Source organism: Desmodus rotundus, chromosome 7 (genome assembly GCF_022682495.2).
Source record: "Desmodus rotundus isolate HL8 chromosome 7, HLdesRot8A.1, whole genome shotgun sequence".
Classification (NCBI taxonomy): domain Eukaryota; kingdom Metazoa; phylum Chordata; class Mammalia; order Chiroptera; family Phyllostomidae; genus Desmodus; species Desmodus rotundus.
The window spans coordinates 77,165,005-77,179,599 of NC_071393.1; the positions used below are offsets into that span (position 1 = coordinate 77,165,005).

At 48.0% G+C, this 14,595-nt stretch overlaps 1 protein-coding gene across 5 annotated transcripts in view; it reads right to left on the reverse strand.

Annotated features, from left to right (window-relative positions):
- Positions 1 to 14,595, reverse strand: part of FRMD5 (FERM domain containing 5) — a 335,923-nt gene that overhangs the window by 31,943 nt on the left and 289,385 nt on the right. For all 5 annotated transcript variants that reach the window (XM_045202023.2, XM_024567745.3, XM_053928878.1 and 2 more), the window contains exons 2-4: positions 10,614 to 10,718; positions 6,457 to 6,499; positions 6,155 to 6,233 (exon numbers count right to left, since the gene is read on the reverse strand). In XM_045202023.2, coding sequence (XP_045057958.2) covers positions 6,155 to 6,233; positions 6,457 to 6,499; positions 10,614 to 10,718 — 227 coding nt within the window. The remainder of the gene's footprint in view (positions 1 to 6,154; positions 6,234 to 6,456; positions 6,500 to 10,613; positions 10,719 to 14,595) is intronic.

Here is a 14,595-nt window from a genome sequence, read left to right on the forward strand (position 1 = left end):
AAAAAAAAAAGAGGACCATTGACAGAGCAACTTTTGGGGTGAGGAGGGGAGCTTCCTCTGAGAGCCTTGGGCTTGGCGATTCAAGTAATTAACACACAGAAATTAAGGAGCAGGCAAACCTCCTCTCGCCCAAGGCCTTGTTGCTCAAAGTGTGGCCACAGATCAGCACCACCTGGGAGCTCGTCGGAAACGGAGACTATCCGGCCTATCCTAGACCTGATGAGTCATTTTAACAAGATCCACAAGTGATTTGTATATAGAATAAAGCTTAAGCATCCTTCTAACCACCTCAGGATGGACTTCCCTCCTCAAAACAAGGGGAAGGTGAGCATTATTGTAGTCTGGAAGTTAGTAAGGGCTCCCTTCGTCACCTCAGCCACCATCACCAACACCACTGTGCTCCAATGTCTACCAAGAAAAACTGAAGGAAAAAGAAACCACGCAGAATGGGATACCAAGATGGATCTACCAAATCAAGCTCGTCTTCACTGTGCTTCCCACAGTGAAATGCCACACGCTGTGTGGGAGAGAGGGAGAGGAAGGGGAAAGGAGGGGAAAGGAGGGGGAGATGGGGAGAAGGCTTCTCTGCCTCTCACTGTTCCCAGCTCCCACCTCCACAGGCTCTGGCAGGAAGTGGAAGCAAACCTTTTGCCCCTTACTCACTGATCACTCCTCCCACACCTCTCTGCCTATCTGTGTCCAAAATTCAGGGACTGCACATGCTAGACTGAGGGAGATATTTCAAAGGGACAGTAAGGCTCCGGGCACTGATTCTCAATGTTGTGGCTGTTAGGAGAACATTCCCTGGAGGAGCAAGTCAGAATCCATGTGTGTACAGGTGCTCCTGGGTTTGAAAAAGCCCCTCCAGAGCCCTCTTTGCTCAGGAGGGACAAGCTCCTCCTCACACTGAGAACCACTTATCTTTAAGAGGCTCCTTTATTGATAGGTACACGATGGTGCCTCGGGTGAGCTGGAAAGGAAACAAGACTTTCCACTGAGGGGTGGGGATTCTTTAGACTTCTGGAGGTAGGACAGCTACAGGGAAGTCAAGGGTGAGGCCAAAGGAACATTGCTAGGCAATGGTGCAGCAGTTGGCGGGGGAGGGGAAGGCAGGGCAAGTCAACATCCTAAAGAAACCAACCAGAATTTAGAGGACAAGAAGAGATGAACTCGTGAAAGGATCCACTGGCAGCTTCAAGACAGAGTTGCATGAGGGGTCCCCCCTTCCTTTTCTGCATCTTCCATCAAGATGCATGTTTTGTTCACTTACGGAGGTAACCAATGAATGACTCGGTGTTGTTGGTCATGAAAATACATCCCACGTGATTCACTGCATCCTTAGACCTATTCTCAAGAGACCCTGGTATGTTCTCCCCTGCCACACAGCCTAAGGGAGACCATCCTGTAGCCCAAGACATTGCCACCAGGGTCACTGTGTTGCCAGGCAAGGGATCAGCTTCCTGGACCACCCAGAACCCCAGAACAGGAGTTACAGAACCTGAACCTCTCATTTTGTCGCTGAGGAAGAAGTCTAGACGTGTAGAATGACTTGTCTGAGGTGACAGCGATCAGAATCAGGACAGCCCCCTCATGTGGGACTTGGTGCTTCTCCCCACCCCCCACCCCCGCCCCACGGTGATTCAGTTAATTATCAGGGTGCGAGGGGGGGATCCTAGATGAAATCAGTAGAACTCTGTCATCAGAAAGAAATCCTCAAGGGAACCAAACAAGAAATTGGCTTTAGATAAGATTTTAGACAACAAGCTTGCTCCTTTAGGACACTTTTTCGGGAGGACGTTGCCCATCTCCTCTGGCCTCGGGAGGCTTTACCTCACCTCCATTTTTAATGCATGTGCTGTCCTATATTGATGGGGGGATGAAAGGCCAGAGCCTAAAGGATGACCGAGGAACACCTGAGTTTTCCTGTAACACATACATCTCTTCAAGGTACGGGCTTTGGCATTATGCTTTCGATATCAGAAGGTGGGGATGAATCCACAGGTACTTCCAGAAATAAAGGTTCTGAACCTTGGAAAGCACTGGCAGCTCCTTTAGAGTTTCTTCCAGAAGATCCTTCAGCCCCACCCTCCCTTCATTAGATTCTTTGCCTCTGACTTCCCGTATTTTCTACCATCCTTTTTCCTACGGATAAGTGTGCTCAGTCTGTCCTCCCCCATACTAGACTGCAAGCTCCTTGGAGTCAAAGACTGTATTTTATTTACTTTAATATTCTTCTAGAGAGCACACATACCCTGTGCCCGGCTCACCTGCTCACCCTGCCTCCCACCAGCCATCCAGCCATCTAGTTCTGCACACGTATCTGTGCCAGGCGGTGCTGGGAGGACAGCAGGGAACGAGAGAGTCCCTACTCTTATGGAGCCTACATTCCAGGGAGAGAAACAGGTGACAAGAACATAAGAACACCACAAAATAATGATGGTGACTTACTGAGTGCATGCTGCGCACCACACGCCGCACTGTTTACCCCTCACCGCTCCTTCAGTCCTCACAGCAGTGAGGTGACCGTGAGGTGACTGCTGGCTTTGTCCCTGTCTCACGGAGGAGGGAGCTGAGTGGTCAGAGCTACTGTTGCTTGCCTTGTCACACAGCTAGTGAAAGAAAAACCTGGAATTTGAACCCAGGGGCTTTGAACCCTTTTTGATTCCTTAGCCCAGGGTCTGTGAAGACATCTTGCCACCATAGTTCCCAATGAAAAAAGTACAATTTTACTGGAATGCAGACGTGCTCATTCCTTTATATGTCATCTAGAGCTGCGTTTGCTCTGCAGTGGCAGAAACAAGTAGTTGTGACAGAGAGCACATGGCCCGCAAACCCTACAATGCTCACCACCTGGCCTTCCACAGAGAAAGTCGGCCAACCCTTCTTAGCTGAAGCTGGGCTCAAGTGCAACTCATTGAAGGGATAAATAACCTGAAAACTCCATTCACTCCTGCACATATAGTTCATTCTATGAACAGTGTTTTGAGCACCTGCTCAAACACGATCAGGCAGCATGCTTCTTTAGAAGGTGGGGCCCCATTTGTACTCAGTTTCTATTACTTGATCTTTCCAAAGGGTTCGTACACCTGCGGTCCCTGTTAAAAGCTAAATCTGGTTCCTAATCCCCATTTTCTCTGCCTTGTCTCCAGCTCAGACAAGAAAATCTATTTATTACTTTAAAAAATGACAAAAGAGATTAATCAGGATTTGGCAACTAAATTTATCATCTGGGAAGAGTCCAAGAGATAATAAATTGAAGCACAGCTCTTCTCTCCCTACTTCATTCCCTCCTCTCAGCCTGGCTTTATGGGGAAGGGTGAGATGGTGGTGAAATTTAGGACCGATATTGCTAGGCAAAAGCCCACTGACAGCTAAATTAGTTTGGCAGTAAAGTGGTGTGGAGGGCTCCAAGCCAGGAAAGAATTATGGGTATTGAGTAGGGCCGGGGCAGGTAGCTGCTCTCTGAAGATCAGCAGGGATGTGAATGAGGAGCACGATGCAGCTAATTCTAAGGCCTCCACTGAACGCCTCACCTTGGGGAGGGGGTGGCACCCTGTGGCTCACACCCCTGACAATGCTTGGAAAATGCTCCGAAACTGCATTCGAGCGAAGAAAGGCTGGTGAGGTGCACAGCAGCGGAGGGAGGGGGGCGGGGATGGAGGGGAAGTAGTGGAGGATGTGCTGGTGGGGGAGGAGCTCACACCCCTGTCGGGGTTCTTGAAGTTTGCTGACTGGCTGAGAGGCCCGGCTGCGTTCCTCCTGCCATGCTGACCAGGACTTGGGTGATTACCTAAGACGGCTTTCTCTCTGAGTTCTCAAAAAGTAGCTGCGTAGGTGTTAGGGACTCTTGCTGGTAGGGAATGGGGACAAAAGAGGTATGAGGATTATCAGAAAAGAAGTACCTTTCACATAAACCAGGGAGAAAAGCCAGAGCTAACTGTACTTGTGCCCCGTAAGCAGAGCCCTTGGGGTCCATGGACCATGTAATCAACCTGGCAGTAAACAGATATCGAGCCTTTGCTCCGTGTAAGTTGTATTGGGGGGCGGGTATCAAGAAGTTCAAGATAGTGGTTAATCCTCCCAACAATTCTAAGAGGTAGCTATTACTATGCTCATTTTATAAGTGGGGAGTCTGAAGATCAGTGAGGTTAAATATCTTATGCCCAAGGTCATGTAATCAAGATCTGAGCTCTCAAGTCTATGCTGCTTCCTGGGTAGGCGGGTCAGTGCATTAGTATTATGCAGTGACATTTGATTTAGGGAAGTGTGTTGTTAAGAACTCCTCCTAAGGGCCAAGATAACCATGTAATTTTGTCCTTGAATCACATCAGAAAGCCATGTGTCTGTGGTACTCTCACTGGGTTGTATTAGGTCAACCCTTCTCACCCCATTATTGATCAGCGCGGTGCAGACGTGGCAACCCTGATGTGTGGTGTTAGGAGGCGAAGTGCCAGGCTCTCAGCAAAGGTGTGTTAAATTTGGTCTGATATGGACAGGGGCATGGCCTCCTGGGTCTGCCCTGGGATCATCACCTGTTTCAACAGAAAGAGTGAGGGGGAGGGGAGGGGGGAGGCAGGGGGGGAGGGAGGGGAGGGGAGGGATGGGCTCAGAGCTCAGGCAAACACAAGGCAGGCTAGTGCTTTGCTAAAACTCCTCTCTGTGGTGACACCCTCACTGTTCTGCCTAAAACTACAGGATTGCTTATTAACATGGATGAGCTTGGTTTTTAGAAGCAAAGTGGGAGCCACATCAGCTTCCATGTGGATGAGCAGAACCTGTAGTTTCTCTGTCCAGTAAGGAACACGAGGTTTGATCCCAACCACACGCCTTACTGCCTGGGTGCCCACGGCTCCCTGCACCCGATCCTCTGGCCAGATGCTAACATCGCCCTCGCCCTCCCCTGGCGCCCATGGAAGAAGCCACTTTCCCTCCCTGCCCCACTTCTTTGCTCTTTTCGCACTGCTTGTTCCTATTTCTTGCCCTCTTCTCTCCCCATTTTCTCATTTTCCTTCTCTGAGAAACTTTTGCTCCTTTTACCGGTTGTAAAGGCAGTGGCATGCTCTTCAGAACATGAAGTGAAAATAATTCCATAGTCTTCCTTCCTTCCTCCCTCCTTTTCCCTTTTTTTTTTTTTTTTGGATTTTCCCAAGCAGTTCAGTAGCTAGAGGTAAATCTCAAGGCCTCACAGGACAGTCTGTAGGACCAGCTATGGCCTCCTCCCAATGCGTGCTGTCTCTGAGGTTTAGGGGGTGGGCACAGCTGTTTCCTCCTCAGCTCTGGGATTTCTTGGCGTGACCTCTTTGTGGGTGGCCCTACCCCTTCCAAGGTAAAACCAAGATTTTACTTATGTCAACATTAGATCTTTCTGTAATATGTATCACTTCTTGGCATTTTGGATAAGATCAAGTGTAGATCTTTCTAATATAAAAATTAAGGATCTGTGTTAAATAGAGTTCGTAACGAGGCAATACTTTTAGAGTGAATTTGGCTCAGAGATACAAAACCCTGGGGAATCTTTGAAGCTCCTATTCATTTACCCTCTTACAGGATGGTTGTGGGCACAGAGGTTCTTTCTCATCCTCAAGTGGTACTGGATGAGATGGGATCCGTTCCCTGCAGCCATCTGCTCTCCACAGAACATAATGCCCACAATGAAGGGTTTATCACAGACCCGAGCCACCAGCACACTGGAGTGTACCCACTTGGATTTAAAATCCTCAGTATTTCCCAGCTCGCTTTTCAGGGTCGTGCTCTGGCATTGCCCAAGGACATTAGGCCACTGGAGTCTGTTTCAATCCCCCCCCCAAAAAACAGCAACACAGCCTTCTCCCAAAATGTCCACAGTGGCCACACCACAGATAAAAGAAAAAAATGCATTTGATTAGTTACTCCAGGTTCCTTTGAGGGTGACCAGTTCAAGATGAAGTATTCACACTTCTTGGAGAAAGACGCTCTCACTCTGTTCTAATTCTACTGAGGGGGTGAGCAAAGAAAGCATGTGGAAATGAAATACAAAAGAAGTTTATATTTAGGAAGAATTCCTTGCCTATACGAGTTAGGGGCTTCCAAAATAGAGGATCTGAGAGGTTCTAGTCCCTCTCTCCTGTCCTCTCCGACAGGCCTCAGTGGCTGAGGGAGGTATGTTTTGCCTCACCTGGTTATCTCTTCTCTCAGGGCAGCAGGGTCTGCAGGGTAAAACTTCACACGGAAACACATGGTGAATGGAGGCTGGGCTGCAGAGAAAAAGAGGTGCCCATCAGGGAAGACCCTCTGTCTCAGAGATGACTGGGTTCCCTTCCCACCAGGATGCATCGGCCTCTGAACCCTCAGAAAAAACCCCTCAGATGGCAACTTCTACTCAGCACAGTGGAAAATCACCAAGACTTACTGCAAGTGGATGTTTCACCCCACCCTCCCCAGGAGTAGGGCTTGAGTCTTTTCTTGGAGAAAACTTACATCTCAGTTGTTTCACCACAGACTTTGTAAACTCCAACCAATGCTGAAACAGAGAACACAGAACAAGAAAACCCTAATGAGGAGCAGTGTCAAATATAGCCTGTTTAATCCACTACAAATAACCAGACAGATTGTGTAGCCCAGGGTGAAAGCAGTCCAGAAGCTTGAGATGTGTGGCTTGGGGAGTAAAGAGTGATGTGATTTTCTGAAAAGTTTCCCGGGGAACCAGCTGTGAAGGGGAGAAGAGTCACAGCTTCCGAGGCCACTTCTGGGGACTTCACTGGCGACGCCACCTTCCACAGTAGGGTGCCAAAGTTCTGAGCTGTGTTCTGGCATACCAGCAGGCACACGTGAATCCACGTGTGGGTAATGGGGCAGCCCCCACCTGGCGTGAATAGGGAAGTACTGACTGTAATGGGTTGTGTGTGTGTATGTGTGTGTGCTACATGCCAACTTTTTTTTTTTTTTTTTTTTGGCACGGGGACCAAGGCTGTTAGTAGAAGCTCTAGAAAGAAATTACAGATAGAATTTCATAAATGGTGAGAAGGCAGGGATGGCTGGTGTAGATTCCATTTTTGTTTGAGTAACGTGGATTGCCTAACTCTGGGTTAAAGATATGTGCTCAGGATTCCTTGGCATCAGGGATGTTTAAAGTCTGTCTCATAAGATAACTAACCACAACCGATGTGTAGAATACTATCCTGTGTCCCTTGGAATTTCACGGAGGCAGGACATGGTAGCAATACATTTTTTCCATGGTACTTATGTTTAGGGAAGGAAGCAACGAGTCCATTCTATATCTCTTTCCCAGTTAGTTCTACATGGGTGCTTTATAAAATGCATCATTGAAGTTTGCTGCTTTTATGCTACTGAAGAACCTCGACAATGTGCAGAGAGCTAGGACTACTGTTATTAGGGTTTGGTTTTCTGGAATAGCTTAAAACCATTAGTCATAAGCTTTGTGAGGGCAGAAAATGGTCTTGTTTACACTCTACTGCCCGGGCTCAGCACAGAGTTCAATAGGCAGCTGCCGGGTCCACACCTCCCTCTTTTCTGGCTACTTCCAGTTAGTGCAACATCTTGGCAGAGTTCTCCCTTCGCAGGAAGGCACGCAGGGCCATGCAGACAGCATCCTGGCCTCCCTCAATTCCCAGCTCTCACCTCCAGGCTGGGCTGTGGGTCATGCAGTTAATGGACCCACTAAGAGCCAGTTCTCCCATCAGCTCCATGTGGATAATCTGTGCTGACATTCTGCTCCCTGGCTTCCTCTGATCTGTGTTCCCACGAGGTGGCAACTCATTATAGCCACTCAACGTGGTTAAGAGGTTCTTCTCGTATTACACAGCCCACCGCAGCTCGGCTTCACAGGGAGCAAGGGCAAAAGAGGAAATTGCATGGAAACAACTGGGTTTCCACGCTGTTGCCTGTGGAGGTGGAGGCGGCCCATCTGATCCGAGCACACGGGAACTTCATACCGGGAGAAGAACACAGCAGGTGTCTGGGACTCAGTAAACAGTCACCTGAGACATTCCAGCGAGAGGTTTAAGTAAATGAACAAAGAAAGTTAGACACGAAGAGGAATGACTTGTGAGGTCCATTATCAGCAGAAGGTAGATGGAGCTGAAGGGCAAAAAGGTTATTCCTCTTGGCAAGAGCTGGAGAGAGCTGAGGACAGGAGTGAGGCTGGAGGAGAGTAGGAAGGGGGTGAGAAGGAAGTGGAAAGTGGTCACAGTTTATCCAAGAGATTTTAAGGGTCTGGTAGAGAAATCTTGAAAGGATCCCAAGAATATGGTGATGGCCGGAGTTACCGTTGGCATCTGTCTGCTTATATCTGGGTCCTAGAATCTCTTAGCAAATTGATAACATGGCTTTGGGGAGGAGGGATCAGGAAAAGAGGAAAAGACTCAGAGAGGGGAGTTTGTTCCTGTCTTTGAGTGAATGGGCCAGTGTTGCAGAATATTCAGACTCCAGAGGCTAGAAAGGGTACCTCCACCTAGAAAGGAGAGGCCGAGAGCAGGCTGAGTCCCTGGGGCCTGATCCAGTACCAGGGGAGTGGGTGACAGGGAGCCAGCTTCTCCAGGCAGGCTCAGGAGAATGCCCAGACCCCACGGAGACCCCAGCAGAGCAAGCAGTAAGGAAACAGATGTGAGTGCTGGGCTGAGCATGTCTGGTGCCCCAGGGGAGGAGGTTTATTTTAAAGCCTCATACTCTAGGGGAGCTGGGATCTTACCTCCTCCATCTCTACCATGAATCAGTAGACCTAGGATGATAATTCTTTACAGGCTCATTTCCCCACAGCTCTCAAGAGCTCTCTCAAGCCTATCTGCTCTCCTTAACCCCTCCATAAAGGCATAGAATCACAAAAATTTAGAGGCTCTTGGGTATGAATTCAACATGGAATCTTAGAAACCACATAGGCCCTGACTGGTCTAGCTCAGTGGGTTGGGCATTGTCCTGTGAACCAAAAGGTCACTGGTTCAATTCCTGGTCAGGGCACATGCCTAGGTTGTGGGCCGGGTCCCTGGTTGCAAGAAGCAACCAATTTATGTTTCTCTTATGCATCAATGTTTCTCTCCCTCCCTTCCCCTCTAAGAATAAATAAATACAATTTAAAAAATTATAAAGAAATCACATAGGCTCTGAGTCAGACAGGCCTGAAGTGGAGGCAGGCTTTGCTACCTGCCTTGGGCAAGTTACATAGCCTGTCTGACACTATTTACGAATCCAGAGAATGGATCATAGAACTGTGGACACTCATTTTATTTGTGGTAAGGACAACATGTGTGAAGCTCTTAGCTTAGTGCCTGATACAAGTCAGTGCTCAGTATCCACCAGCCGAAAGACTCAGGCTTGTGCAGTGCGCTCGGAGCCTGGCACGCAGCGGCTACCCCATGAGCGCTCACTTCTCCTCTTCCCCATTTCTTTATCGTCTCTACATACTCTCTGATTCTCCTCAAGCACAGTCTGACCCAACTTAAAAATAATGAACAGGACACATTTGCCCTTTGTTCTTCAGGTGCCACTCTCTTTGGGAGATGAAGAGATCTTAGGCTAACTGCCCTACCTTCTTAAGGAGAAACAGCTCAGACCAAAATAATAAACAAATAAACACCCACAAGCCCCTTTATAGAAACAGTCCATCATCATATAGTGAGTGGGTACCTACAGCATGTGAGGATACCTACAGTAACATACCCCATGAGATAATGAATGAATGAGATAATGAATGAGATAATGTCTATGCCCTCATGGGACTTATATTTTTGCAGGGCACACAGACAACCACAGAGGGTGTTATAAGTGCTATGACAGGGGTAATGCAGGGCACATGGGGTACATAGGAGGGCCCCTCATTCAGAGTGGGGGTGATGGAAGACTTCTGGAAGTAGTAAGTCTAAGCTAAGACCTTATTGTGCAAGAAGGAGGGAGCCAGAAGAAAAGTATAGAGTGTGGAGGAGTAAGGAGAGGGAGAAGAAATATTCCAGGCAGGGCGACCTATACAGGTGAAGGCTCTGAAAAGAGAGAAAGACAACATGTCTGGAAGCCACAGAAGAGTCTGGCGGGGCCACAGCAGGGAGGAGACGGGCCAGAGGAGGTGAAGCTGGAGAGGTGAGCAGGAGCCTGGGGATAACGGCCTCGTTCCTCTCTGTCAGGACGGCACAGTCCTGTCAATGCCCTGGGCCTGTGGAGCGGCCCGTACTGCGTAGCACAGAATGAGAGTCACAGGGTGTTTGAGAACCTGAAAGGCCTGTGTCCCTTGGGCTCCCTTTGCCCTCCCAGATGGGATTGGTGTGGCACCTCAGGTGAGGCTTTGACCCATTCACTAGAAAGTGGACAGGAGAGGTTCAGCTTGTGACCTGGGCTCAGGGACCACAATACTAGCCCAGCTGCTCTGCCTCCAACTGGACAACTTTGGTCAAATCATTTCAGCTCTCCAGGCTGCCACTTCAGCATCTGTAAAACAGTGCGCACACTAGGTGAGCTCTGCTAATGTGTCTTCCAGGTCCCATAATATGATCTGAAGAGGTGACACCCACCTGCAGGGTCTGGTTGGTCCCTGACTCCTGCGGCTAGGATCTGAATGTGAGGTGCCAGTTCAAAGCTTCAGGCTTACTGATCAACCCTCTCCTCCATTCGTGCATTGAATAGTGACTTACCCGCTGCTTATCTGGGTCCACAAAGCGGATCCCAAAATAGTCTTTCTCAAGTAGGTTCAGGTGGTGGCAAAGAAGGTCAAACAGGTACTGTCCTTTAGCATCTCTCTGCAAAGAAAGAAAGCTCCATTGAGAAACAAGAGGACTTTTCCAGGGAACTGTGTTGATAGTCATTAAAAATCATTTATAACAGCTGCATGGAGACAGGAAAGGGGCACCTGTCCATAACTATGTCCTCTGTATTGTGATACATTAGATATTCTCTGGAATTCTGAGGCTTTAGCACTTGGAAGGAGCCTACGAACCCCTCCTTCCACAGAAATGTCAGGCAAGTGAGAGTATAGTTAGGGAGCCCAGTTCTGATCTCTGATGCACAAAGCTTTCCTAGGAAATGTCAGTGTGGAATAAATACATCACGTGCAGTTGCTCTGCCTCTAAAGTACATCTGAAATCCATTCACTCCTCTCCATCCCTGTTGCCACGCCGCAGGTCAGCCACCACCATCTCTCAGCTGGACCATGGCCAGAGCCTTCCAACCCGTTCTCTGCTTCTGCTCTCACCCTCTCTCCACACAGCGACCACAATTTACTCTTTTTTGCTGAGTAAGCAATATAGGCACCTAGTAAGATATTCAAACATACAAAAAGGTATACTATGAAAATTCTCCCTTCTACCCTAATCACTTTGTGCCTCAGTTCCTCTCCCCAGAAGCAACCCCTTACTGGGTTCTTACGTATCCTCAATGTGGTCTTACATCATAGGCAAGCCTGTGTACACGCACATGTCCTCTTTTAGAAACACCCTGGCAGCACCTTTAGTACTGTATTCTATTTCCTGGGCTCTTCCCCACTTAGGGTTTCTTGCAAACCCTTCTGTAGCAGTATATGCGTATAAGCCTCAGTTTTTAACTACTGCACACCACCGCCATGAAGCTAAATTTATTTACCCGGCTCCATATCGGTGGGACTTGTTTCTGATCTTCCATACAAACCATGTGGTGGTGAGCACACAATCATCGTTAACTGCATCACCACTCCTGCTTTTCAACACTGTCAGTGGCTTTGCATTGCTCTCAGAATACAGTCCAAAGTCTGATCGTGGGCCTCCAAGGCCCTACATGACCTGGCCCCTGCCTCTTCCCTGAACTCATCCTGAATCACTCTTTTCACTCTCCGGCCACGGCCTCTGTTTCTGAGCGCACCAGGGCTTTTCTGCCTCTGCGTCTCTGTATTCCCTCTGCCTGGCACCCTCTTCCACCAGCTCTTCTCAAGGTCACCCTGTCATTGAGGTCTCAGCTCAAATGTCCTCTCTGCAGAGGGGCCCTCCCCCATAGAACATCCTTGCCCAGTTACTTTCTATCTCATTTGTCCTGTTTACTTCCTTCACAGCACTGGCAGTAATCTGTAACCATCTTGTCGATTTTTACTTATTTATGCATTGTCTCCTCCCTTTCTAGACTCTAATTTTCTCCTGAGGGCAGGAGCCCTTCCCCAGAACTTAGCACAGGGCCTGGCAGGTAGGCCCTCAATAATTATTTGTTCAGTAAATGAACAAATAATTACTTACTGAAGTTTTTAAGGTTCTTCAGGAATGAAGAGAAGGTAAAGGGTTAGCTAAAAGGCTTCACAAAATGTGAGGAAATTATGCCACTTCTAAATCCATAACCTTCTCCTTCAGGGACCTGCCTGCGTATCTGGGATGACCTGGGAAGAGAATGACTTGCCGGAAACTGTCAGAACATCTGGAGCTCTGCAAGGCTTCGCGCTGTGGGCCTGTCCCCAGTGATCTCTGCAGCTGAGATATTCATCTCTGGTGGCTCTGTGTCTAATTCTGCACTCAAATAGAGGTTGTCCTATAAGATCCAAAGTATCTCACCTGTGCCAAGACCAAGGCCATGGGTAATTACAGAAGGGCCTGGCCCTGCTCCATGAAAGGTTTATACCTCCCCTCTGCCCCTTCTGCTGGCTCTCCCTACACTATACAAGGAGAACTGGGGCAGGATATCGAATCTCTCAGCAAATATCTTAATAGCTTATCCTTCAAGGATTGGGAGGATGAGTGAGTAGATAGATCAGCTAAGGAAGGTGGTGCCATGCAGGCAAACCCCCTTTCCGGTGGCCCCACACTCCCTCTCACAACTTAATCCTGAGGCTGTGGGTCCCCTTCTCCCCACCACTCCACCCCCACCCCTTTGGTCTCCCACCAGTAAAAGCTACTTTCAGGACAGAGACTTGCTAGGAGTCACAGTGGAACTTCTGGGTTGTGGGCCACAAACCAGGTCTTTCAAAGGGTTCCATCATTGTTTTGGACAGGGCTGCCAACTATTTCCTTACTGATGCCCCCCAAGTGTGGGAAAAGCTTTAACTCATTTTTAAGGTTCTTCAGGAATCAGGAGAACTATGTTTAATTCTACCCCAAGAGGCACGTCCTGTGCAATTATCCTTCTCAGAGCAACTAAAATGCAATATTAAGAAACAATTGCGTGTTGTGAATATTTTTCTCTATAGATTTTACTTTGCACCAAGCTGGCTACTATACTGTGACCAGCTGGGGTGAGTTAATGGCTGAAGAAGTTTGCTTCCATACATACAACAACTGTATTAGCAGGAGCATAGGGTAGGTGTGGGGAAAACGTGCTTCTGTGATGGAAATCACATAGGCTTTTCATAAGAATCATGTCTTCCATAAAAACAAATCATTCTCATGGGCTGGCAGCTCAAACACACTTGTAGGGCTCCTAGCTGGTAAGAAATTTAGCAGGTCCAACCTGAATTCTCCCACCTCACAGGAAGAAAAGGAAGCATGGCCTTCCTCTTCAGGTAGTTACAAAAAAAAAAAAAAAAAAAAAAAGGCATACCCCATTACATATTCCCTATATCAAAAAAAAAAAAAAAAAAAAAAGGATTTTTTTTATTTTTCAGCATCTGGTGGAACTGCTGTTCCCCACCATGAAGTCACAGTTCCCTCGGGCTCCCATTTACCAGTGGTAGATGCATCATTCTGAGCTAAGAGGCTCTTGTGTAGACTACTGAGCAGAAGCAACTTCCTTTGTTGGTTCTCCAAGGCTGGAGGGTGGGAGGTGAGGGGAGTGGTGAAAAAGGTAGGAACAGAGCTTCTGCTTATGGCAGAATTCCATGAAGTTTAAATTCCCAGCAGAAACACAAACACAGCATCAACTCACAGCCTGCCTCTCTACTGCAGTGCTCACGCCTGTGGCTGGTGCAGTGGCCTAAGGCAGCCCTCAGGGGCAGTCACATTCACCTGAACCAGCATGGTGGGCTTCCTACGACAAGCTGCTGGAAGGGGCAAGAGTTTAGGAATTTTAAACTTCCTGGCGTTGTGGGTCCCCTTGTACTTCCAGATGCTGGCAGTATCTTATAACTTCCTGTCTGTGGTCTTCCTGTCCTAAGTTTGGGTCTTTCTGGAATATTCTGTGGCAGCCAACCTCTTTTCGTTGGATGGCAAAGTCCGGTGAGTTCTATCTTCTTTTTCCTTTGCCTGCAGTTGCCCTGCACTTCGGCTAACCCACTGTTGTGTGCTGGATGTTGTGCCATTGATTATGAGGAGAAACAGGCACTCCAGTTGACAGGTGATAATTGTTTAGTCACACCGGTCAGGCTCCGGGCCTGAGGATGTTTATCTTTAGGAAAAGGGAGCTGAGGCAGGCTGCCCAAACCCAGCTAAACCTCTGAGCTTATTCTCTTCCTAAACTCATTGTTGGGTCAAAATAACTAATTAAGCACCCATTAAAAATAAATTTGTATTTTATGAACCACAATAGTACCCACATATAAAGATATGAAAATAGTGCATATAAATCAACTGTGAGAATAATAGTGTGTACAAGCCAACCCACTTCACCTCTCTATACGGTGCACAGAGGATTCATGAGCCCTTGAGAATCATTCTGTAATTCTGAGGTTAGGAGAATTCACATTCTTGCTCCTCCCTGGAGCTCCTGGTTCTGGTTCTCTATGGTTTGTCT